Genomic DNA, 27,130 nt, shown 5'->3' on the forward strand with positions numbered 1-27,130 from the left:
GATTAGTTTAAGTTAAAATATAAAATGTGTCAGAATCATCTAGCTCTAAACAGAAGACCTGACTAATGTGACAGTGTAGTAGTGTAGTCTTTGCTATTTTCTTGTTGTTGTGTTTAATCTATTATACTCTATCAATCTTTGAGTAAAAACAAAATGCCTATTTAAAAAAATTTTTTTAAATGGCTTCTGGATAAATTTCCATCTCATTTTTAGAAGAGATAGACCTTATGTTTCAAAATATATACCTCTTTTAATGAAAGAAAAGCTTTTGGAGTTATTGAATTCACTTGCATTTTTTGTTAATTCTGTTTTGCCTTCTGAACAATAATTAGCCATTTATTTCTGCTCTACTTCCTTTACAACTAGCTTGCAATAGTCCAGGCAGAAATTTGAAACATCACATTTCCAAATAGGAAAAACAATTTTCATTAGCACTACACAATGTGTTTTTTCTTCCCTAGAAAAAACATTTACATATAAATGTTTTCTTAAGTCCTCTTTTCACTTGAAGTAAATAGGGATCTTTACTAGTTCTTTAACTACTCTAGCTAAAACTTTTCAGATTACAGTGAAATAAGGGCAGGTATAATATACAGCTTTATATAAATATATGCATAAATATATATTTTATGCTAAAAATATATATATGCCTTTATATAAAATAAACCCCTAACTGCTTCTTGCATTGGAAGGATTTTTAAAATGTAAGAAGCTGTGGACAATAATAATGTGGTACACTTATTATGTGTATATATGACCACAATAACCTTACTTTATTTTTTTTATTTATACAAGCTTTGAATTTATAGATATGAACTTACCAACTTTGAAATTCGTAGTTTCAAGAGTGGGGCAAGTGAAAAGTCTGGGAAATATCATGTATATGGGAACAGATAAATTCCTGCAAACGTCACCATCAGCAATTTGAATATTTTGAATCTCTGTGGCATCTCTGGCATAGCCTTCCGCACAACCTTGGAAAAAGAGAATATTAATGAAACAAAAATAAAACTAGAAACAAGAAGATACTGAAATCTTTTAAGCAGTATGAGATCTCTAAATAAAATCTCATTTCTCTCTCTCAAATGTTTACCAAAATTCATGGACAATTAAAATAGATTTTTTTTAAAAAAAAGAGTTCCTTAAGCCAAAAAAACAAATCTACTTTTCTCAAAAGTATTTTTAAAAATGTTTTACCAATGTCATTATTTTTACAGTTATTTTTATATCTATTGTCTCCCACTGCATCTTCCCTTGTGACAAAGAAAATTAACAAAAATATCTGATATAGTGACTACAATATTCTGTTGCAGTAGTCCATTGTCTCTTCCCTTGGATGTCCTCTATGGCCTTCATGGAAAACATGTAAATCTGAATAAAGCAGTGTCAGCAATCAAAAGGAATTTATTTAACAGCAAGAACATAAATGAAATATTTTTATGTCGTTCAAACTATGAGCATTATACACTTAGAAATAATAATGAGAGTAAAAAATATAAATAAGTATTTTGTAAGTAAGGCCTAGGGAAAATGAAAATTTACTTAATTTATTAATTCAGTCTCAAATTATGCTTTACTCTTTTTTTAAAAATACACTTTTTATTGATTTTTAAAAACCAATTGTATTTCCAAATGTAATTCATATTGTTACATGTGTATGTTCTCTATATATACATATATACATGCATATGTGTGTATGTATGCGTAGTCATCCCTTAAAACCGAGTTAAAAAGAGAAAATGAAGTTCAGAAAAACTGAAAAAGCCAGAAATTAAATGCAGCACTAAAAGCACCAATAAAAAAAAGGTGAGATACCTTCTCCTATCTCTTAACTTTGGTCACTGTAATTTCATATGACTCAGTTTTGATAGTTTTCTCACTATTCTTTCTATTTTCATCGTATATACTTTTTTTTTCCTGGTTCTTAACTTTATTTTGCATCAGTTCAGTCCTCTTCTAATGCCTGTTTGTAAACATCACATTTGTAATTTTTTATAGCATAATGATATTCCATTATAGCCAGAGCACAATTTGTCTACTCATTTCCAAATTGAAGGACACTGTTGTGTTTCCCATTCTCTGCTACTACAAAAAATGCTGCTATAAATATTCTGATGTACATAGTGTTATGAGGGTAATTTGAGGAAAGGTTTGGGATAAGGGAATTGAAAAGAGGATGTTGGAGACTTGGTAAGTGGATAAATTAGGCTACAGGTAGGCTGGGATTAAAAGAGATTCAAGGTATAATAGGACTGAAGTCAGGAGTATAACACAGAAGGGAAACAGAGATCTTTTTGGGAGAAGAGAAGTTAAACTAAACAGACTAATACTGCAGGCTTACAGACTGGGACTTAGACTCAAACACAAGCTGAGGGAAATAGACTAGACTGAAATTAACAAACAGGCTTTAGTTAATTTCACAGGAAGGGACCTATTTTGAAGTAACACCTTCCTTCAAGATGGATGCCTCAGCTACCCTCTAAGCCCAGAATATATTGACTCTTTCCCTCTTCTTCCCTCTTGATAACTACCAGACAAATTACACTAAATAGGACTATTGAAACACAAAGGGTTTATTTGTTTGAAGGATGTTGGTTAGGAAGGTAGATTAAAGGAAAGCCCTATCAGTTATCTCAGGAACCTCAGGTGGGGGAAGGGAAGTGAAGATGGAATCTGAGTAAGGACCTGCCTTATTCAGTTTTACAAAATGCTATCTAAAGGGAATAAATGATGATTTGATTAAATTATAAATAATGCTGTCAATTAGATAACTCTTCACAGATTTAACTCCTCTCTAATTTCTCTCCTTATAAACTCCACAGCCACTAAGGTAAGGGAGGGAAGGCAGGGTGATATTAGGAAAAGAAGATATAAAGGATTTATCTAAAATAATAATTTCTTAAGTAAATATATTAATGCTAGGCTAAATTTCAATATTGAAGCTAGATAATCTAAGAGCTTGCTCATTGACTTCCTCCCTCCACGGAAGATCCAGTCAACTGCCTCCTCCTCAAGATTCTAAAAGCCCAACTGCTTTTGGAACTCAGCCAAAGCTAGAAAAAACTATATCCCCCAATTCTGTATACTACAATAGGATCTTTCTTTTAATCCTTTACATCCATCTTTAGCACTGGTATTGCTGTGTTAAAAGTTATGGACATTTCAGTCACTTCCTTAGCACAATTCCCAACTGTTTTCAGAATGGTTGGACCAATTCAGAATTCCATCAGTAGTGTTATACTCTAACTTTTTACATACATACCATATTGACCTTTAAATATAAAGGAGTAACAAGAAGCAGCAGCAAATTACATTCAAATAAGAATGAAGCCACTTACCACAAGTTTCCACTCTTACCAACTGTAACTCTATGTTTTTAATGGCAGCTTCTGAGTACTCAACCACCAGCTCCCCTGTTAGCGGCTGTGTGATAACACAGTTAGTTGAGTTGAGATGTCCTCTGATGAGAAATTTGGGGAGGGAAGCTCTCTAAAGGAAAAGAAAAATAAGTACAAAAAGGAGGAATTTTATTTTATTTTTTCTTCCAAAATTATATGATTTATTCTGTCTCCCTCTCTTCTCCCCTCCACTCTCCCAGAGTCAACAAACAATTCAATCTGGGCTATCCATCTATTATCATGCAAAACATTTCCATATTATTCATTTTTGTAAATGAATAATCTTATAAAACCAAAATCCCAAATCATATACACAAATAAACAAGTGATAAATCATGTGTTTTCATCTGCATTTCTACTCCAATGGTTCTTTCTCTGCAGGTAGATAGCACTCTTTTTCACTAGTTCCTCAGAATTGTTCTAGATCATTGTATTGCTGTTAGTTGCACTTGATTGTTCCACAATATTGCAGTTACTGTGTATAATGTTCTCCTGTTTCTGCTTATTTTACTCTGCATCAGTTCATGTAGATCTTTCCAGCTCTTTCTGAAATCATCCTGTTCATCATTCCTTATAGCACAGTGGTATTCCATCACCATCATATACAACAATTTGTTCAACCATTCCTCAATTGAGGGATATCCCTTTAGTTTCTAATTCTTTGCCACCACAAAAAGAGCAGTTATAAATATTTTTGTACAAACAGGTCTTTTCCCAATTTTTTTTTATCTCTTTGGGATTCAGACCTAGTAGTGGTATTGCTAGATCAAAAGGTATGGTTTTTAGCCCTGTGGGCATAATCCAAATTGCCCTCCAGAATGGTTGAATTAATTCACAACTCCACCAGCAATACATTAATGTCCCAGTTTTGCCACATTCTCTCCAACACAAAATGGAGGAAAGTTAATGAGAACCTCTTCATGTGATCTAAGTTCCTTATTTTCTTTAAAAGGATTCTGAAGGTATTCTAGCCAACATGGCTGCTTAAACAGTAGTGGAATGCCAAGCTTCCATATACTTACTCCCCTCAAACCTAAATTTTGTAACAGACAAGAATTATCAAGAAATGCAAAGAGAAACCACATATAATCTCAGAACTGCATTTAAAAAGTCAGCCAGGTGCCACAAACAAAAGAAAAGGAGGCTACTTAGTGAAGCCAATGCCAACATTGGCAAAAAATCCTATAAACTTGCATTATGACCAGAAATGGATCAGAGACACGCTGACTTTAAAGCTCTTTATCCAAAGTCAGACCCCATAAAAAGACCTAAAAGGAATCAGAAAGCCCCAAGGAGGGTACCCTGAAAGGTCCAGGTAGTAGTGATCAGAGAGATGAAGCAGTGCTTAGCCTGGGACAACAAAAGCATCCAGTCTCTGAGATTCCTAGTGATGCCACAATAATCTCAAACTTCAAAGATTCAGCTAAAATTAGCGCAGAAACCAAAAGCTGGTCGACACCATCCAAGAATGACACCAAGCAGGGGTGACCACACCATGCAAAAGTCAGCAAGGTGTTGGAACCTGGCCCTAGCAAAAGGCCCCAATTCAGTAATTAAAGATGTAGTAGATAATTAAATCAAAGAAAACACTGACCAGAACAAAAAAAAAATTACTGTAAATTATAATCTACAAAATGGAGAGAGTAACTGCAAGCAGACTTAAGGGTGGGGGACGACTAATTTCCCACAGAGAGTACATGAATATCTAGATGAAATGAGTCAAGGCATAAAAATGAAATAAAAGCTTTTAAGGAAAGAATTAGAAGAAGGGTAAAAAGCTAAGATTTTAAAAATAAAATTTACCTAAATTTACTCTCTTAAATTTAATTATTAAATAAATTTAAATAAATTAAATTTACTCTCTTAAAAATAGACTAGATTTAACAAAAGTCAATGAATAACCAGAAAGATCAGAAAATCAAAATGTTGAAAAAATAGAATTTCTAAGCTATCTCAAAAATAACTGATTTAGCAGGTTGAAAGAGAATTTAAAAATTATTGTTCAAACCCTGTTCTCTTTCTGCCCTTACCAACATCTTACTCAAGAGCTACCCCTCTTCCATATACACTCTAGAATTCTTGTTCCATTGGTAACAAACTTGTACTTATCTTCACCTTTTTCCTTGCTCACTCCCTCCACTTCTTGCATTCAGTGAGACTTGGTTCCCTCCTGATGACACAATCTCCTTAGAAGCACTTTTTACCACTGCCTGCATTCACTCATACCCCTGATTGACTAGTCCTATTGGGGAAGTTGGAAGAATAGGCTCTTATTGCCTCGTTCAGGACCTCCCAGCAGCCTCATTCAAGCAGACACTCCATATTTAAAGTTCAGTCAATCCAACTCAATCACCCAATCATGATTCTGGTGACTGTTGTCTACTGATCATCCCCCTTTTCCTTCTTCAATGAATTCAATGCTGGCTCAGAAATTCTCTCCTGCTTTATTCTAGGGGCCTTCAACATACATATTATACTCTCTCAAACTAACCAGTTAGTTCTTCAGTTGATTGATTTCTCATGACTATTCATGAATGCTACCCATAAAGATACCCTTGATGCTGTCATCACATACAAGATCCATGTTCATAGATTCTCAGATCTTGTCTGATCATAGTGTTTTAATGCCATCTCTCCAGGGGTTTTGTCTTAGCAAAAAAGGTGACCTCTTTATGTAAGATGGTCAAAGATAGGAATTTAAAACACTTAAATGATGAGAAGAGGAAGAAAGAAGAGGGATGGCTTAAGTAATCATTTTAGTGAAATGAGGCCAACTTTTCAAAGTAGAGGGAAGGGCCATAGAAGGTTTGAGGTAGAATGACAAGATCTGGAAACTACTGTGGTGAGAAGGATAGAGAATACATTAGGGAGGTATAAAATATTGTCTTACTGAGTGAAGGCCCAGTTGAGATTATATAACAAATTTGTAGTGGACCTGGTCAGCACAGTTTTGTGATTTTTCTGAGTTTCTTTCAGCAGTATGTGAATAGCTGCAAAGAAAGCAGATGACAGGGATAATCCAAGGTTGGGATTTGGCAGGGCAATATATTTGATAGTACAAAGGAACAGGGGACTTGAGAGAAGAGTTGAGGTAGTTCATAAAAGGTTCAAGCTGAGGAGGGGAAGAGAATGTAGCTAATTACATGGCTGATGGTCTGGTAAATAACTAAGTGGTGGGAGGATCATGGATAGAAAAGGAATGAGTGTTCTAGAGGTCAGCATATTCCAGCCATCAGAATCTTCATTAGATGCTAAATATGGACTGAGTGAACCTCAAAGAGCTGGGGGATGGTAATTAAAAAGGTAATCTAGAGGTGACAGTGGGGAGTATTTAAGGAGATAGAAATCATAAAGAGGTAACAGGGAATGGAAAATAGAATTTGAAAAATGACCACAGAGTTCAGAATCATTGGGATGGGGAGGATATGAAGTGGAAGCTTGATGATCATTGAGGAATGAGAACTACTACAATTGTCCCTAGATGGTCTCCTGCTTCTTCTGACTCCTTTCTCCAATATTCCTCATATACTGCCAAAATGAATGTTCCCAAGTCATAGATCTTATCCACAAATCAATCCCCCTCTCAAAAATCTTCAGTGCCTTCTCATTGTCTTTAGAATAAAGAAATAAATCCTTCATCTTGGGATCTATAATCTGGCTCTAACTTACATTTCCAGAATTATTGCCTGATTTCTTATTTTAGCTCACACATTCTACTTTCCAGTCAAAATATATTCCTAGCTTTTCCTTGAATTTGACATCTTGATGTTTCAAAAGAACCTGTCCCTATTACTGAACTGCACTCCCTCATTTCGCTGTCAGAATCTTTACATCCCTTGAATTACCTCATCTATAAAATCTTTGCTACTTCCCCTCTCCATCTCAAATTATTTTGATTTTAGTTCTCTGTGCAAATAATGTATCCTTTTGAAGAAATCTGGAAGGCAGGGGTGGTTACACTTTTTCTTATCCTCACTACTTACCACAGCAGGGGCTTTATTTTAAAAAATGGGTCTGTGATGGCTCTTTTACAAGTAAGTTTCCACAATAGTTTTACAATTTCAATTTGAGCCACTTAATTCATCTAAGACTTTGGTGGGGCAAGAGAGGGTATTTTGACCAATGGGAATTAGGAAAACAGTAAAGTATTTTTAATGTCTTGTCCCAAAAATAACAAAATATTAAAAATTAGGCAATGTCTTATGTCACTTGAAATTGTTATAAGCCCTGGAAGGCTACAATTCCCAGGACTCTCTCTGCTACAACTTCCCCTGACAACTCGTACTTCCTTTGTGGGAGGTGTCAGAGAAAGTATAAAAGGGAAAGTTTGGCGCCTTTTCTCTCTTGACCAGGGAAGCTCTTCACTCTACCCTGAGACCCTGATCTCTCTCTTGGCACCTTTTTCCCTTTCTTCCTACCTCCTAGTTTTCCCTAGACCTTCCCTTTCCAATTCTAAATAAAACCCAGCTATTCTAAACCCTAAAGTTGCTCTCTGATCATTTATTTGAGCTCCTGAAGAGCTCTGGTCAATTTCCCCCTGCTGGGGCTGGGGAGATACCTTCCTTTCCCTTCCTCTACCTTCCTCTCTCCTTTCTCCCATCCATCCTATCCTACCTTCTTCCCTTCATTTTCACCATACCTCTTTTCTGTAGACAAACTTAAAATTAGGTTTGTATATATAGAAACCAAATATCTATGGGATACAGAATTGCTTTTTTAAATAATATTTTCTTTTTCCTCAATTATAGTAAAAAATAATTTTTGATGTTTTTTTTTAAATTTCAGACTCTTTCTCTCCTCCCCCCTCCCTAAGAGAATAAACAAGATGATATTAGAATAGAACAATAGAACTACTTTTAAAGTAAACTGTGTAAACTTCAATATGCTAAAAATTTAGTTCATTTAATCCAATTGCAGTATTTTAAACAACTCTTTGGAAATATTAAAGTAAAACAGACAAAATCAACAACCAAGTCAAGTAAATAGCCTTACTCCAATCCAGTTTTAACAATGACTATACAATATTCTTGAGTACAACTGTGGATTTACCATCTGACAGCTATAGAATTTCACCTAAACATATTCATTAGGACTTACCATTTCTGAGCCTCTTGTACTCTTAATTTGATAGTTTTGTAAATAAAGTAGTTGTACTTATTTTTAAATTTTTTTTTCATAAAAAGCAGCAATTATAATTCTTATACCTAACAACCTACAATGGAGAAATCTCCATAGAAATTATGAACACTAAAACATGAATGCAAATACAGGCAATAATTATACTTTAAAATGAAACCATCCATTTGGTTAAAATATCTGCTTAGAAATGATAAAATTGTTCTCAGCTCTTCTCCCACTCAGTGCTAGATCCACTGTTGTAGCCTTATCTCTGAGTTAAGATGGGTGAGTTGAAGTCAATGCATTCAACCACAGGACTTCTGGTGACCAGGCCTACATTTGCCTCTGGCAAAAAATCATCTTAATGGCCATCAATGACCTCTTAATTGACCTCAACTTTTTTATATAAAAAAAATTGTTTGTGTTCAATAAGATTCCTCTCATAGCAAGTTCAAGGGTACTAATAAGACTGAGAATGGAAAGTTAGTAAACAATGGGAAAGCCATTATCATTTTTTAGAAGTAATGATCCTATAGAGATGCTGGGGTAGAATATATTGTAGTCCTCTGGGGTCTTTACTATCTTGGAAAAGGCTGAGGCTCACTTAAGGTGAGAGGTAAGCATATTGTCATCTCTGTGCCTTCCTCTGTGATATCCCCATGTTGGGGGAAGGAAGGTTGGAGGAGGGGTGGTTTGAACTAAAAGAAATATCCATTGCAACTTTGGCATTGTGGAAGGACTCATGACTACAATTTGTGCCACAGAAAACAATTAATGGCCCCTCCCGCAAGATGTGATGTGATGGGCACTATGTTGCCAAGAGCATCATAATTGCTTCTACTGGACTCTGGGCAAGGTCATCTCTGAGATGAATGCAGTGCCAACAAGTATGATCTTCCATATTCTTACTTCGAATATATTGATCATGGATCTGACCTAGAGAAACTTGCTAAATATTAAGAAATATTTTTTAAATGGTGAAGTAGACATTAAGGACAGCTTTAATAGAGAATCTCGGTCTTCTGTTTTCTAACGCTGGTGTTGTGCCAAGTGACATTTCTGTCAAGTTCATTTGCTAGTGTGACAGGTGGACCATGAGGTTTATTATTATATGGTATCTATAACTATACTCATGTACACCATAAGTACTAAGTAGGGAGAGAGGGAGAAGAGAAACCAATCTAGTTAGTACCATCCTGTCAAGATTCTTAATGGGAATAGGGCTGGGAAATAAAACATATCAGAAAGGAACAGTGAACAATCTCAATATCTCTTCAAAAGGAGAATTTGGCAGACCAGTGGCATTACTTGAAGCACTTCCAAGTATTAAGTAATTTCTCTACTCTTTCCAATATAAATGGTCAGAGGAGAGAGGGCACATGGATATAGAACTTATATGATGTGCCCAGTTTTCTTTTTTCTTAACAGCAATAAAATTCCACTTTTCTCCTGAGAAAACTTGAGCAATGTGACTGTGCCCCCTTCACTTTTTCTGAGAGAGAGATAAATTTTTATATATCCTTTTTTAGAAAATGGCAATATAAAGAGGCTGAATTATTAGCACGAGTAACAAGTTACTTGTAATGAAGTAGAAGATGAAAGACTTTTTTTCCATTTTCCAGTTCTCTCCAAAATCTCAAAACTCCTCAAAATAAGAAATTATACATAATTAAATAATTCCACCTGTCTTCACAGGTCAGGACACCAAATAATCTAATAAGATAACAAACTGAAGTAATAATACCAGAGAAAGCTAAAACTTACTCAGCACCCTCTTTCCAGCAGTGTTCTAATCAAGGAGTAAGTTTGCATAAAGGAACCCAGGGAATTATTCTATGGGACTCTCCAAGCATTTTTTTTTTTTTTTTTTTTTTTTTGCTGCTGCTTTAGTCTCCACTAGTTCAAAATGCCCCTGTCCTCACCTCATGGCAAAAAGCAGCAGATCACAACTCAGACCACCCTTGTGGTGCTATATGTCGTCTTAAAACTCTATAGGAATATAGGATATAGGAAACTGAAAGTGTATTATTCCTGGGACTGCAATGCAAATTATTCTAACAATATTCACTAAAGAAGAGAAAGAAGAGAGGCAAGGTGCCAAGGTACTGTAGGAATGCATCAAGACCTAAAGGAAAGCTAGGAGATGCAGTGGAATGAGCATTGAGGTGTGAGTCTGAAAGTTCAAATTTGGTTTCGGACACTTATTAGCTGTGGACCCTGGGCAAGTCACTTAACTCTGTTTGCTTCAGTTTCCTCATCTGTAAATTGAGCTGGAGAAGGAAAAGGCAAACTAATACAGTATTTTTGCCAAGAAAATCCGAAAAGGGATTGGACACAACTGAAAACAACTAAATATCAACCACCAACAACCTAAAGGAAAAGGGACTAGCATAGAGCTGGGGTCAGTTCTGTCCCCTCAGAAGAGGGAATGTAACAAAAATTCCCTAAGATTAGAGAAGAATGAGACATTTTGGGTCCTAGACTTTTGAAGATTTACCATTAAAGGGGAAGGAACCAGAAACTGGGGAATATAAAGAAAAAAGTGAAATGTCATAGCTCTTGGAAAGAAGTACAATTAAAAGAACAAACAAATGAACAGGGAAAATATTAAAACAAAAGAGAAAGGTAGTCACTGAGGCATTTAACAAGTCCAAACATCTTTGAATAAGTATTTCAAGAAAAAGGATATTGAACCAATATCTGATGAGGCTGAAAATTTGTGGATTCTCAAGAAAGCACAGAACCAATGCAGAATATACCCAAATAGTTGAAGAAAGAAATAAGAATTAAGAGAATTTATGGCCTGCACAATGAAATAACTGGGAAAATGGAAAAACATGAATCTATGGTGGCAAGTCTCTCCAAAGAAGTAAAAGAAACAATTGCTTAAGAATACATGTACAACAGAGACCAATACACTGTGGTAAAGTAGAATGTAATGGACTTAGGTACTAGCAGCAGTGCAATGATCCAGGACAATTCTGAGGGATTTATGGAAAAGAACGCTACCCACATTCAGAGGAAGAATTACAGGAGTGGAAACACAAAAGAAAAGCAGCTGCTTGAACACATGGAATGAGGCAGACATGATTGGGGATTTTGATTTGAAACTACCACACCAATGCAACTATCAACAATTTGGAAATAGGTCTTGATCAAGGACACATGTTAAAACCAGTGGAAATGCGCATCGGCCAGTGGTGGGGGAAGGGCGAGGGGTGAAGGGGAAAGTAGGAGCATGAATCATGTAACCATGTTAACTTTTCTAAAAAATGAATATTAATAAATGTTAAAAAAAAGAATACATGTACAGTGATCCCTCACCTATTACAGGAATTATATTCCAGAGACAGAGAAAATCCATAAAGTAGCAGTATTCACTGCCAGAAGCCTTAAAAGACACAGAATGCTTGGATAGCATAGGGCTTGAAATAAATTCAAACTTCCATAAAAACTTAACAAAAACACAATACCACAGAGCAGTACTATGTGCAGCCATCAGATGTTGATGTGAAGTGGACAAGGAGATGCTGAACATATGGGCACAGTGTGGGAAGGCACACAGTCTAATGCTACAATCACTGAGCCAATTAGTGCCCAGGATATAGAACCCAGTACTGTGGTTGGTCACCTCTCATTCCATTAGCCAATAGTGTGCTGTGTACAATCTCACGTTGGCAAACTTGCATAAGTGATAGCTGTGTACTGCATTTCCATTGTGTACATCCACAAAATCCCACAATATAGCAAAAACTCCATGATACAGAATTAGATTTTTTTAAACCATGAAGTATTTTTTAATACAAGGAAGCTGTAATAAGTGAACCATTATAGTGAGGAACGACTGTATACAGAACTGAAAAATAATCTGGAGAATGATGAGATTTTATGATTAAGCAGAAAGCCCTAAGGATATATATAAGGATAATTTAGAGAATTTTGTCACCTTTTTTCTCTCCAACTATAAGAAGTTATTTTACTCATTTGAAAGCAAAATAATATATTTAATTAATTAAATGTTTAACAAAATTTTTATATTTATTAATATTTTATTTTTCTCCAGCAATAAAATATTGATTTTAAAATATTTTATATACATTATACATGTGCACTCATGCAAAACATTTTCATATAAGCCATTTGCAAAATAAAACACAGACCAAAAAAACAGGCCCTATTAGTGCTTTCTATGGAGGTGGAGAGCATTTTTCATCATAAGTCCTTTAGAACTGTCTTAAATAGTTGTATTACTGAGAACAGCTAAGTCATTTATAGTTGATCATTGTACAACATCCTCCTGGTTCTACTAAATTCACTTTGCATTTCATATAAATATTTCCATTTTTTTCTGAAATACACCTGCTCATCATTTTTTGTAGCATAATAGCATTCCATAACAATCACACAGTACAACTTGTTCAGCCATTCCCCAACTGATTCAGATTTTGCCACCACAAAAAGGGCTGCTGTAAGTATTTTTATACATATAGTCCCTTTCCTTTTTCTTTGATCTCTTTGGGATACAGACCTAATACTGATAATGCTGAGTCAAATGGTAGGCAGAGTTTTATGGCCCTTTGGGCATAGTTCCAAATTGTGCTCCAGAATTTTTTTTATAATACATCATGATCTTTTTTTACCACTCATAAAAAAAAAAAACAGTAAAAGCAAATAAAAATGATGCAATGCAGAAATCTTAATGATTGGATGAAATAGCTTCTTCTAAGTTGCTTTATTTCTTCAGATCTTCTGTTTCTGGGCAAACTGCCTATTGTTATCTTCCCCCTTATAGAATGAATGCTAGAAATGTCAAATATTGTTTGGATTCTAATACTTCCATTTTTTCTATGTCTTTTGGATAGTTTTATTCATTCCTATGAGAAAGGCTTATTCTTCTGTAGTATTTGGAACAAGAGCCATTTCTGTTCTATCAAAGAGTAGATGTACAAAAGCTCTTCCTCCTGATTGCATGAAAAGCCCCAGACACAGAATCATTCTCAAGATTTTTTTCTGCCTGAGACAGCAGAAAAAAAATTCAAGACAACCTGGGTGTAGGGCAAAATTTCAAATTCTCTGCTATTAGATGAACATTGTCCGCCTGGTTTGGTGAGAAGTAAAGGAAGTGAAACCCAAAGGAGACCAATTTCCTGTACTTCTTTGAAATCTTATACTACATCTGACTTTGGATCCACCAGTGCTTAACATCTTAAAGGCTTGTTTAATAAATTCAGCTAAACTGTTAAAGAGTTCAGAATTATCTGAAGGTTATTCTTCTTCCATTGGATAGGAGGTAGATGACTCATTTCCACCTTCTTCAAAATGGATCTTCTGATCATTTGGACAATACATAGAGTTTCTTTGTCTTGTTATAATTAGGATTTTATTTAGTTTCATTAAGAATAAGTTTCAATTAGGGTATGCTCTTCAGTTGGGGAATGGTTGAACAAATTGTGGTATATGCTAGTGATGGAATACTATTCTGCTCAAAGGAAAAATGAACTGGAGGAATTCCATGTGAACTGGAATGACCTCCAGGAATTGATGCACAGAGAAAAAAGGAGAACCAGGAGAACATTATACACAGAGATTGATACAATGTGGTAAAATCAAATGTAATGGACTTCTCTACTAGCAGCAATGCAATGGCCCAGAACAATTCTGAGGGACATATGAGAAAGAAAGCTATCCACATTCAAAGGAAGAACTATGGGAGTAGAAACATAAAAGAAAAACAACTGCTTGAACATATGGGATGATGGGGATATGATTTGGGATGTAGACTCTAAACAACCACCCCAGTGCAACTATCAATAATATGGAAACAGGTCTTGATTAATGACTCATGTAAAAACCCAGTGGAAATGCATGTTGGCTATGGGTGATGGTAGTGGGGTGATTTGGGGGGGAAGAGAAAGATAATGAATCATGTAACCATGGAAAAATTTTCTAAAAAATAAAATAATGAATTTTTAAAAAAGAGTAAGTTTCAAGCCAGAGAAAGGGTTTGTCCACTTTTACAACTTTCCCTTTAAGAAGGAGACAGAAAAAGGTTGCTGTGGGCTTTTTAAGAAACTAGGTAAAAGAGAGTGACAGCTGAGAATTCTGGGGCTGGTCTCTTGGACTTCCTCTGGAGAGGAGGTTGCTAGATCATTTTCTCTGAAAAGATCTGTTAGTGATTTGAGAGTTAACTTTGAGAAGTTGGATGAATACCTAAGAAGCTGAAGAAGAGTTGGTTAGAGTGAGAGCCTTTCTCCCAAAGAGAGAAACAGTTACCAGAAGGGGCTCTGTCCCCTCTCATTTGAACAGTGTCAGTGTCTGGCTCTCTGCTAAGAGAGTCTGACAGCCTAGAGATTCTAACAGCTATATCTGGCAGTTGGCTTTGTGATAATTAGATTAAGTCTACACTGGCCATCTTTAGATTTAATCACCAAAGGTGAGAGTATCTCCAATCTTGGGAGGTCCTAACCCACGTGTGCTAGAGTGGGAGATGAATCAGAATTGACTGACCACCCCCTGGGTGTCCTAATAAGAATCATCTATTGTGATTGGACACATAAAGTAGGAGGGAGGCACAGGAAGTGATGCATAAGTGACCCCTTTAAAAAGAGGGAGTTGAGTGAGAGGTCTTCAGTTGAAGAGGGCGGCTGCTGAAGAAGATCTTCTAGTTTTCCTGGTTCGTGGAGGAGTGCTGGCTGGAACGCTGAAACCTTGGGGAGTCTGTTTTCAATATCTTCTTTAGAAGCCCAAGGGACTGAGTTTAAAGACTGAATCTTCCTGAACTTCCCTTAAGGAACTTCTTTAAATAGACTCTGTGAATGAAGCTTTGCTTATTCCGGGCCTCTGGCCCTCTGACTCTAGGGTGAGGGTTAATTAGATCTACCTGGATTAATTAGAGAATCTTAGTAAATTACCTACTGTGTTAGATTCTTATTTCCTTATTTCCTCTCTCTCTTCTCAATTGTAAATAAACTTCCATAAAGTCAATTTTGACCTGAGATTATTCTTAATTGAGGATTGATAATTGTTCAATCCTCTGGTGATCATCTTTTAATATAGTCAACCCAAAACCCTTTTTCCCCCTTACAGTTTCAAACAGTTTGTTATTTTTCATAGGAGGTTAATATAAATTTAAGTTCATCTATTAGAATAAGTTTAGTTAGACAGAAATTGAATTTTAAATATTTGAGAATAGTTTAAGGAGGTTCACCTCAGTGAACAAGAAGAAAATCTGTGAGGATTTAGATCTGGGGGGTTTTATTTAGAAATATTAGAATTAGGGTAAGATTTCTTGTTTTATTCCTACCGCCTTTATCCTGTCCCTGACTCTCCTCATAGATACAAATAAGAATTGGATTAAGCTGTGTCCAGCACTTCATCCACTACCTTCAAATAGGTTACCCTGACAGCTTAGGCTTATCTATACTACTTGATCAGTATCAACCAGCTATCAATATTCAAAACCCATACAAGATAAATAATAGGGGGCAGTTAGGTGGCTCAGTGGATTGAGAGTCAGGCCCAGAGATGGGATATCCTGGGTTCAAATCTGACCTGACACTTCCTATCTGTGTGACCCTGGCAAATCACTTAACCCCCATTGCCTAGCCCTTACCACTCTTCTGTCTTGGAACCAATATACAGAATTGATTCTAAGATGGAAGGTAAGGGTTTAAAAAAAAGATCAATAATACCTATAAGTCTCCTTAAAATTTTTTTGTAATTTAAGAAGTTGCTGCTTGCTTTGAGTTTTCTTCATTTCAATTTTTGATCATGACTTTGGGTATGGCCCACTTCCTAACTCATATCAATATCTGATAGACCAGTGATGGGCAAACTTTTTAACGAGGGGGCCAAAGAAAAGGAAATGTTCATCTGTCAGTCTGTTTCTAAGGCAACTCTTTCAAAGTGTCACTGTATTGTATCCTACTCATTGTATCCGTCAGATTAGGAATAACGTTGCAGGGCCAATAGAAGATTTTAGGGAGCCACATCTGGCCTGCGGGCTATAGTTTGCCCATCACTATTATAGACCATTCTCCTCCCTTTCTGGAGTGGCTACTAAATGATTCATCTCCAGCCTTTCTTCAGAAGATACTTAGTCCTTCTACTTCCTGTGTATTGTCAAAGCTTTCAGATTTACGAATGCTTTCCACATCTGAAATAATAGCACCAGGATGCAAAACAATAAAACTGCAATTGGGAATAATTGGTACTATATCTTGCTCCATTGTAAGTTAGTGCTGGAGAGAGAAAACAGACATTTTGGTTCTGTAATGGATAGTATTGATCTTTATATCAATGGCCAAATGAACTTGATTAATTACTGCTATCAGGGAGCTTTCAGTGATAAATGGTTGATGAACTTGCTGGACATGATTTAATCAAACAAGTTTATTAAAACTATGATAAGAAATAGGGACAGGATAAGGAGGTAGAAAATTAGAATGAGATATTTTAACCTAACACTTCTATACTACAACGCAAAGGACTTTCTTCTTATTCACTGGAATGAATCTACACTCATCTACTCTCACTGTCTACCTAAGATTTAATCTGTCTTTCTAAACCTATTCTAAGAGATGATCTTTAAATATATAATCCTCCTTAATTCCAGCTATCTTTAACAAATTAATCAGGAATGGCTGTTAAGATTGGTATCCTGTGAATTTCTCACAGCAGGGGTCCCTGAAACTGACACAGCTTTAGCCAGATGGAACAGTGCCACCTGCTGGCCACTTTTCTCTCAAAGCACTCTCACCAACAAATCTCTCTTCTGATCAAAAGATGAATTTCTGCTTCTTCAAAGTAAATTCTCTCAAAATCCCTCACAGAGTGATCAGAGGAAATTTCCCAAACACTTATTCTCCGAGAACAAGATTAAGAGAGTGATCAGTTATCCCAAAGGTCTTTTCCTTGGGATTTCTGGGAATTCTTCTTAAGGAACCCACTGAAAATTCTTCTTTCTGTTTAAAGGGATAGATTTAAGTGACCAACTTTTTTTCTCTAGGCTGGAAACCTTGCTTCTAACTAGAACCTGTTCTTTAACTGAACTAATTAGCTAATTAACTAATTACAATTTACAGTTCTGAGTCCTTTTCTTCACATGGTCTGGTCCTCCAGCTGGTTTGTATGTTGAATATGGCTACTTCCATAAATTGCTACCATACTTACATTTGATTTTTGGTCAAAAGAAATTGGTGCAAAAGGATATCACTTTCTAAATCAGAAATGGAGTGTTCAGAAAGGCTATTTTCTTCATAAACTTGAGGCAGATGCAAGGTTTGGGGGTTCTTGGGTAAATATGGGTTTCTGGGTCTTCAAACTGGCTTATTTGGTTCAGAGATCATGACATCTTCATCTCTGCCTTTGGAATTGTAATCATCTTTTTTTGCATGTTAGGACAATCTGCACACCACAGAGCTGGCATCCTTTGTTGGTTTGGGGCTACTATAGAAGGACTCTCAGGGATCTCAGGAATAGGACTCAGAAAAGGTTTCTTAGAAGCCATCTCTCTTAATCCACAGAAAGATTTCTGCAAACTTTTTCCCTTCCTTTTCCTCCTCCTATTTTTTTAACACCTGTATCTTTTTTTATTCTGATCTGCTTGTGCTTTTTGTTCCTTGCGCCTTCTTCCTTTTCAGTTTCCTATCATCGTTCTTAACATTTATGCTAACTAGGTTGCTAAAACTGGTCTCTTCAGTAATATTGACCAACTGCTTTTGTCTCCTAGCAGACTGTTATTCTATCAACTTTAGAAAGGGAAATTTTTTCATATTTATTTGAAGAATTAATAGCATCAATATCTTCAATAGTTTCAGAGGATGAAAAAATTAGTAGCAGGTCTTAGAACCACAAAACTTACTTCGAGTGTTTCCATACTGATGAGATCCCATTCTGACTTTTTGAAGATTGGCTGAGGAATGGGAAGTTTTGGGAAGAAAGGAGCATTACTGTTTCTTACATCTTACTGTTGAGCCTTTATACCTCCTTTCCAAAGTGGAGTATTTACTTGCAATGATTCATCATATATTTCTGGGCTTAGCTCTTCTCCAAAAGTAATTCTTTCTATGCCATGATTTTGGGACCTAAAAACTGCTTTTATCATTTTTCAGTTCCTCAGAACCCTTTGAAGGATCTGAGAAGGAGAATGGTTGATTTTCATCATAACTAGAGGTGTCACAATGTTCCCATAAGCTTTCCAGAAGCACCTTCAAAGGGGTTTTTTTTCAGCACAGAGCAAAGGAAGGTGGACTCACAAAATGAAAGGTTCCCTTTGTACACAGGAGCAATTGGAGGCATGATCTCACTGAATGTTTCTGGGCTCTTTCTCAAATTTGTCTCTTCTACAATGTTTCGACACAGTATTACTTGCTCATTTTTCCTTTGCACATCCAGCAATGTTCTTCACCCTTGTAGCCCCTAAGAGATCCTTCTGTGGAGTGTCCTCTAAAACCAATCATCCAGGCCATGCAACAACGGATAGATCAAAAGAATATTCCTTAGAATGATTTGGTGTCCAAGTTTCACAGGTTCGATTTATGTCAGGAAAAGCAGCAACATGGCATATCTGGATGCCAGGCAATTTCTTTCAACCATTAGCTATATTTTCTTTTAAGTCTGTCTTGTAAGATGTTTGCCATTGCTTGAATGCTAAGTCCCTATCATCCTCTTTGTTTCTTATTTAGTCATAAATTTTTCCCTTAAAAGAGATCTGACATGTAAGATACTTCTTTAATTTGCTTATATCACCCTTTATGTCTAAATCATATATCTATTTCATCATATCCTAATATATGGTGTGAGATGTTGGTCTATACCTAGTTTCTGCCCAACTCCTTTCCAGTTTTCCAAGCAATTTTGGTCAAATAGTGAGTTCATGGCCCCAAAACACAAACTTTTCCATTTATCAAACATAAGATTACTATGGTTATTTATTACTGTGTATTATGTACCTAATATATTCCACTGGTCCACCACTCTATTTCTTAGAAGCAGATCATTTTGATGATTCCTAATTGTTAATACAGTTTGAGATCTGGTAGATTACCTTCCTTTGGTTCAGTCAGACAGGCCTATTGGGTGAGGGGTGCCTCTAAGAGCTCAGTCACAGACCTTGTTCTTGGCTTATTAAACTACAGGAAACTAGGAAACCCTAAGGGAGTCCCTCCTGGAAGGATGCAGGATTTTCATAAAGACCTTTGCTTTCTACATCTGGGTATGTAGTGTCTTACTCCCCCTTTGTAGGTGAGGCTTTGAATAGGCTAAATCCTTATCCAAGTATCCAGTTTACATCTTATACCAGGAGAAATTCACTCTACCAAGACACAAAAACACAGACACACAGATACATACACACACACACCTACTGGAAGAGTCTTCTTTCCTACTTCCCTCTTATGTTAACAAGAGCTAAGTCCATGTTAACTATGGGAGCTCTTTTAGAGCTCTACTCCTCTAGACTCTCTGCCAAAGTGCACCAAAAACATGAAACAAAAAATTATTTTTAGTTCTAGAAAACTTTCCTAGTCATAGCTTTCCTTTGAAAAAATTTCTTTTTGGTGCAGTACTGCTAAATCCTAGGAAATCCTTTACTGACTGATCCCCTTTACCCAGATAGTAGTTTGGATGGGGTTTGACTGACCTAATGATGTAAAGAGGGCGTTTATTCCCTAGGGCAGTAATGGGCAAACTACTAGAGGGCCAGAAGCAATGTGTTGAAGCTGATGAAATGTTCTATCTGGCCCCATGACATTATTCCTAATCTGATGAATACAATGAGTAGGATGCGATACAATGACACTTTGAAAGAGTTGCCTTAGAAACAGACTGACTGATGAGCATTTCCTTTCCTTTGGCCCCCTCTTTAAAAAGTTTGCCCATCATTGCCCTAGGGGACTTTGGGCTTGCAACGATTCAAAAGCAGGATTTAAATACCTTAAATAACTTGAATTCTGAGTCTAGAGGGGATCCATTTCTGGGGCAATCCTGAGAAAAAATCTTCAGTGAGAATTTTTCACCAGAGTGCTCTAGGGGGTCACCCCTTGAGGCAGCTCCAAAGGTTAAGAGTCTTGCCTTTGAATCTCTTTAAGGTTCTCAATGGAAATAAAGGTAGGGTGAGACTGCAAATAAACCAATTTATGCTCAATGTATTAGCTAGGCTAGCAGTAGCAAATAAATTGGGTAAATAAATCCTTAGTAATTGAAGACCCTGACTGGAGGCTGACAGGGTCTTTTATACTGATTAACATGATAACTGAGTAAAACCTCAAGTAATGTGTGTGCCTTCTTCTAATTGACTGAAAAAAGGAAAAACCTCTCACATGAACTTGACATTATTGGTTGGTTGGTGTGCACACAAAAGGGGCATAAAGGGCATTCATGGAAGACTAGTACCTTTAGTATGAGAGTTTGCTGAACCCTTTTCAGGGCTCCTCATCCTCCTTTGATGTCCTTTTGCCTCTCAATTCTCACCTGTGGCTCCAAGAAACTGTAGCATGAATAGTGGTCACAAGTGGCAAACTGTCTCATCTTGGCAGACTAAACCAGGTTGAGGGTCATCAAAGAGCCTCACTAGTGAGGTTTTTACCTCAGGCATGTTCCTTCCTCAAGCAGAAAGGTGGGATGAGAACAATTTGTTCCAACAGCCATGAAGGTGGCAGAAGCAGGCGCTGTAAAGCACTTAAAGTTTGGTCAGATACCAAAGAAGCCAAGGTCAGCTAGTCTATCCTGAGCCATCACCAGTCATCTTGACTTTTATCTTGCCATTAGACTTTAATGACTCTGGAAGATAAGAGTGAGGTTGACAACTCTGTGAAACTGTGCCTTATTTAAATTCAATTTGTGCTTAAGTGAAAAGACTTTGTCCAAATCTCATTTTGGTCAAAAACAACAAATAACCAACCAACCATAAACAATTTGGGTATGGCTACAACTACTTTGATTGAATCAGCTTTACCCTTTAGGTTAAGCAAGTTTCTCTAGAATGTGAGTAAGAGCAGGTGGGGGTGGGAAGTTATGAGAGTGGAGATATAAATAAAAGGTCAAGGGAAGAGGTACAAGTCACAAGGAAAAGGGAGGAGATACAAGCAAAAGTAAAATTATGAGACAAATGACTGAGGTTACCTGAGTAAACCTGCAGGAGTAAGGAACAACAAGGGGGAACATTAAATCTAGCTTAAGTTTTAACAAAATAGTATTAAAAATTAATTTTCAACTTCATAGTTCATAATATCAGAAAATTACTGAAACCACTGTTAAAGAGAAAGGGAATTAATTTCTTTTGACATCTTGAAATGGCACATGAAGAAAGCCATATCAATTGATTGTCACATTCATAGCACTATAATTAAAAAAACACTCACCTCTTTAACATTTTGCAAGGTTTCAGGTGTGATTGTGAAATCCACAGGACTTGGAGTTGATTTACCCTTCTGAGGCTAAAATGGAAAAGTAAAGAATTCTGTAAATAGAAGTCTTCTTCCTCTGAAAACAAGGTCCATAAAAAACAACAACAACACCAAAAAACACAATCTTAACATTACTGTGTGTGTGTGTGTGTGTGTGTATTTTTAAACATATTCCTTAAAGTCACATATATACAAATCTAAACCTATTTTTTTCTTAAGAAAGCTCATCTTTACAAATATAGTAAAATGTCTGTGCCTAAACTAACTAATTAACTTCCAAATCTAAGTGTATATAAAACCTGAATGCAATGTAAAATTATAATTGAGGCTATCAATAACCATATTAAAAATGTTCTAAATCCCTCTTGATTAGAGAAATGCAAATTAAAACAACTCTTAGGTACCACTGCACATTTATCAGATTAACAATCTGACGGTAAAGGAAAATGATAAATGTTGGAGGGAATGTGGCAAAATTGGGACACTGATGTACTGCTGGTGGAATTGGTAACTGATCCAAAGATTCTGAAAGGCAATTTGTAATTATGCCCAGAGCTATAAATGAATTCATACCTTTTGATCCAGTAATACTGTAAAGATGGGATTATCTCTCCCCTGTTCACTTTTAGATTTAATCACCAGAAGCATATATATCCCACATTTCCCTAAGTGAGGGGAGGTCCACAACCCACATGCTAGACTGGGTGACAACTCAGAAATGACTGACTGCCCCTGGGCAGTCCTAAGAAAATTCCAAAACTGCAATTGGTCCACATAAAGTGAAAGGAAGGCACAGGAAGTGCCGCAAAGAAGGGTCTTTAAAAGTAGTTGCAACTCCCTGTGACCAGCACTTTTCTCCTTTGAACTTGGCTTTGGAAAAGCTCCAGCTTGGGACCTCGGACTGCTCTTGGATTTTATTTTAGGATTACCATGTGGGTGAGTGAAAAGGCTGATTCCTTTCCTGATTTCTGGAGGGACTAGGATCCCAAGAAGGGTCCCCATCTTGGAGGAGGAGGCTGCGTGGCTGGAGCCCTTGCTTAATTTACCCCTAGGCCCTCCAGCTAGGACTTCTGGAGTTCTGCTGGAGTAAAGCCAGGGACAGAGCAAATAGTGTAGCTCATTAAGCTAGGTTTCTTACTCTACCACTGGTATATGAATATAATGGAATATTACTGTGCCATACAAAATGACAAAATAGTTTCAGAGAATCCTAGAAAATATGAAATGAAGCAGAATAAAGTGAGCAGAACTAAAAGAACATTATCAGAAAAATAAATCAAAAGGAAATATAAAACTGAACAAAAACCCTAGCGAAAATAGAGCTAAAAGACATCACATTTTCTAAACGGAACTACTAAACAAAGAGCATATTTCTCAGCATCTCATGGAATGTAATAAAATCTGATTATTGATTAGGGCATGGAGATATCAAAATAAATGTAAAAATACATATAATAAACACATCCTTTAAAGAGCATAACAATAAAAATAGAAATAAGTTTAAGAAAACACAAACAAAAGACACTAACCTAAATGGAGATTTAACAATGAAATCCTAAATAATGACTGGTTCAAACAACAAATCATTGAAAAAAATTATTTAAAGAAAAACGATGACAGTGAAACAATATACTAAAATTTCTAAGATGCAACCAAAGTATTCCTAAGGAGAAAAAGCAAGTGGATAAAAAATGCCCATTGTCCAAACTAGAAAATGTAGTTAGATGGATAATGATCCTTACTTTATATTGGAAGAACACCACAAGTGGATAATGAGCTGGGCCCAGAACTAAATATGCTGGATTGCCTTTGGGAAACTATACAATTCTTTTATGAAAGAATAATGATTTTATTGATAGCTTTTGTTTTACTTCACCTAGATGCTCTCTAATGTATTCCTGCTCTTCTCTAAGAACTATCCCCCATAATTTTTTTTTTAAAGAGGAAGAAGAAACTTTTGACCAAAAATTCAGTACACTGAAAACACCTGAAATGATATACCAGGTGTCACTTACAAAATACACTTCTCCCAGTCTCCACAATGGAGAAGATGAAGGTCTTCACCATATCTATTTTTCCAGCTAGCTCTCTTCTCCCCACAGCCTCCACTCCCTCATTTCCTGTCTGTCACCTCTTTCCCTAATTTTTCAGTTTTCCCTAATTTATTAATTCATTTTTCTTTTTTTTCTTTTATGTAGTTATATAATTCTCCCTCTTTTTTTCTCAGTAAGTAGTCAAAAATTTTTTCTTTTCCTTTATTTGAAGGGAACACTATTTTCATTCCCATTATGGTAGTCATAGTGTATTTTGTTTCCCTGGACCTGCTTACTTCATCTGACAACAGTTTATGTGAATTGTTCTATGTTTCTCTGAATTTAGCATATGACAATAGTAATATTGTAATACATTTGTGTAATATTTTTTAAAAGTTATTCTTCAGTCAACGTGCAACTACTTTGCTTCTACCACAAAAAGCACTTTGGGAACTGTCTGAGTTGAGCCTGATAATACAAAGATCTATTCTAATACTCCATGATACAAAGAACAGCACCCAAATGTCCTATAGGTTAGTCTACATAGAAGTTAAGTTCCTTGATTACAAGGACTTTTTTTGTATTATTTGTATCTTGAATATCTGGCATGACAACCTACATATTTAAAAGTGCAAAAAGCACTTTAGAAAGCACTAAAAAGTGCTTGTGGAATTGATTAATTTAATCACAAGTTCATTCTATAATGAATGCAAGAGACCAAGGGTTTTATCAGTCCCATTTTGAGTGTTCTACAAAGAGTAGAAATGCATATTTCCTTATTATAAAATGTGACCAGTAGCTTTTCTGCTAAAGTAGAATGTTAGGGGCACTATTTTTATCCTTATATATCTATACCATCCACCACAAAGTCCTACTCTAATTAATGTTTTATGTAGGGTAGAGGTAGAAGTATCCAAATATCTACATGCCTTAAATATTTAAATATTTGTGCCTTAAATACTGGGGTATTAAATATTAAATAAGTATTAAATACTTAAGTACTGATTCTATGAATTCATTTGGACAAGGAATTCATGAATAAGGAAATTCTGATAATGCAAGTCAGCACTTATTCTGTCTATATTCTATCCACAACACCATGATGCTTCTCATAGAGTAAATGCTCTAAAACATGTTGAATTGAATGACTATAATAAAGTTCCTATTGTCAAGTATTAAAATGGAGATACCACCCAAAACATATCTTACAGTTGAATGAACGATGAATTCACATATCTTTGTCAAGTCCTTGGCCAAAAGAGAGCGTTTCAAGTCACACCGGAGGGTATACTGTAGAAACAAAATTGAAGAAAAATGTTGCTTTGGTAAAATTTATTTTTGACTTCGTTATTTCTGTTTTAGGTAGTTTTCTTTCAAAATTTTATAAAAAATTTTATATGCTTGTTTTTTCCCTTAAGAGTTTTTTTTATTTAAACATATTTAGTAAAATTTCAATACACAACTGTGATATTTTATTATTTATTTAGCCCATGTTCTATCTTCTTTGTCCATTTCCTTGTAATAGGTAACAAGGGTCTTAAATCTTTGGGCCCAAGTTTCTTCATCTATAAAATCATATTTTAAAATCATAAAATCATTTGACTTCAACAAAGTACTTACTTGTTAAGCACTTACTATGTGCCAGATGTGATAATGACATTAAATCTACCCTGCCCATTCTTAGATTTAATCACCAAAGGTGAAAACAACCTCACTTAATTCTCAAGTGGAAAGTCTATGACCCACATGTATAAGAGTGGGTGACAAATCAGAATGGACTGATTGCCCTATGGGCAGTCCTAAGCAAAGCGTCCATTGTGATTGGACACATAAACTAGAGGAAGGCACAGGAAGTGATGCAAAAGAAGTGCCTTTAAAAGGGAGTGACAACTTCCTGTCAGTTCTCTTCCTTCTCTTCTTGTTCGTTGGAGCCTCTGAAGCCCTACTAGAATAAAGCCCAGAATTAAATACAAATCTAGTTCATTAAGTTAGATCTCTCTACTTCCACTCTCTCCTATATTTTGTAAATAAATTACTAAAAATCATTTTAGAATTGATATTTATTCAATTTTTGGCAACCACCCATTTAAATATTAATATCCAACCAAAAACTCCCTTTTTTCTTTTTACACAGACACTATGCAAAGAGCTGAGAATATAAATATAAGCAAAAGAAGAAAGAGGACTCTCTGCCCTAAAGGAGATTACATTCTAATGAATGGCTGCCTTGGACCATTTTTCAAAATGGATGTTCCAAGAGGACCTCAACAACTGAAAAGTGGAACTTTGGGGGCAAAGGGATCTTCCAGGGTGTGAAAGCTGCTGGGGTAGGATGAGAAAAGCAAAGAGCTGGTCTTAGATGATATCTATGATTCCTTCCAACTCTAATTCTATAATCTTTATATACTACACTTTGTTTAAATATTCTCTTACCATTAGAAACCTTTGTTGCTTCCAGTTCTTTCCTATTACAAATAAACAGCTATAAAAATCTTTAACATAGTTTTTTGTTATTTTTTTGATGACACTCTTAGAATGCATTCCTCAAAGGGAGACTTTGCCTGGGTCAAAGGACATGATTATTTTTATTAACTTATTAGATGCTGTCAGATTATTTGCTAAAAATATTTCACAAATTTGTAGGATCATCCATAGAACAAACATGGAACCATTTCTTCCCTACCAATTTTGTCATTTTTGCTATTTGGCTGTGTAACAGAACCTTAGTTTTCCTTTGATGTCCATCTCTTTAGATATTACTCCATGAGGGGAATATTATTTGTAATTCAAGATAAATATTAAACAAGACAATATGAAAGTGATTCCAGTTTTTAAAAAATTGATTCCAGTTAATAAATTATATAAAAGTCAAATTAACAAGCATTTATGTGCCAGCAATTGGCTAAGGTGTTGTTAATAAAAAGTTAACACAAATCATCTAGAAGGTTTTATTCTAAAGATAAAACCATTACCTCCTAGATAAAATCTTATTTTAACATAAATCTTGAAACATTCCAGTAACCAATTTAAACTTTAATATACTGGAAAGTAGTTACAATTTTTAAAAATCAGCATTTAGCTAATAATAAAGTTAAACTTACAACTTAATAGAACACAATATTCCTAGTATCATGGAAAAATCATGCCAATAATAATAATTAACAGATTTTAGAAA

General features: G+C 35.6%; 1 protein-coding gene across 4 annotated transcripts in view; it reads right to left on the minus strand.

Annotated features, from left to right (window-relative positions):
* Positions 1-27,130, minus strand: part of VPS26C (VPS26 endosomal protein sorting factor C) — a 48,978-nt gene that overhangs the window by 458 nt on the left and 21,390 nt on the right. For 3 of the 4 annotated variants that reach the window (XM_044670288.1, XM_044670290.1, XM_044670287.1), the window contains 4 exons: positions 25,165-25,245; positions 21,878-21,952; positions 3,339-3,489; positions 822-974 (listed from right to left, as the gene is read on the minus strand). In XM_044670288.1, coding sequence (XP_044526223.1) covers positions 822-974; positions 3,339-3,489; positions 21,878-21,952; positions 25,165-25,245 — 460 coding nt within the window. The remainder of the gene's footprint in view (positions 1-821; positions 975-3,338; positions 3,490-21,877; positions 21,953-25,164; positions 25,246-27,130) is intronic. The other variant, XM_044670289.1, reaches the window with a different exon arrangement.

Source organism: Gracilinanus agilis, chromosome 3 (genome assembly GCF_016433145.1).
Source record: "Gracilinanus agilis isolate LMUSP501 chromosome 3, AgileGrace, whole genome shotgun sequence".
Lineage (NCBI taxonomy): Eukaryota > Metazoa > Chordata > Mammalia > Didelphimorphia > Didelphidae > Gracilinanus > Gracilinanus agilis.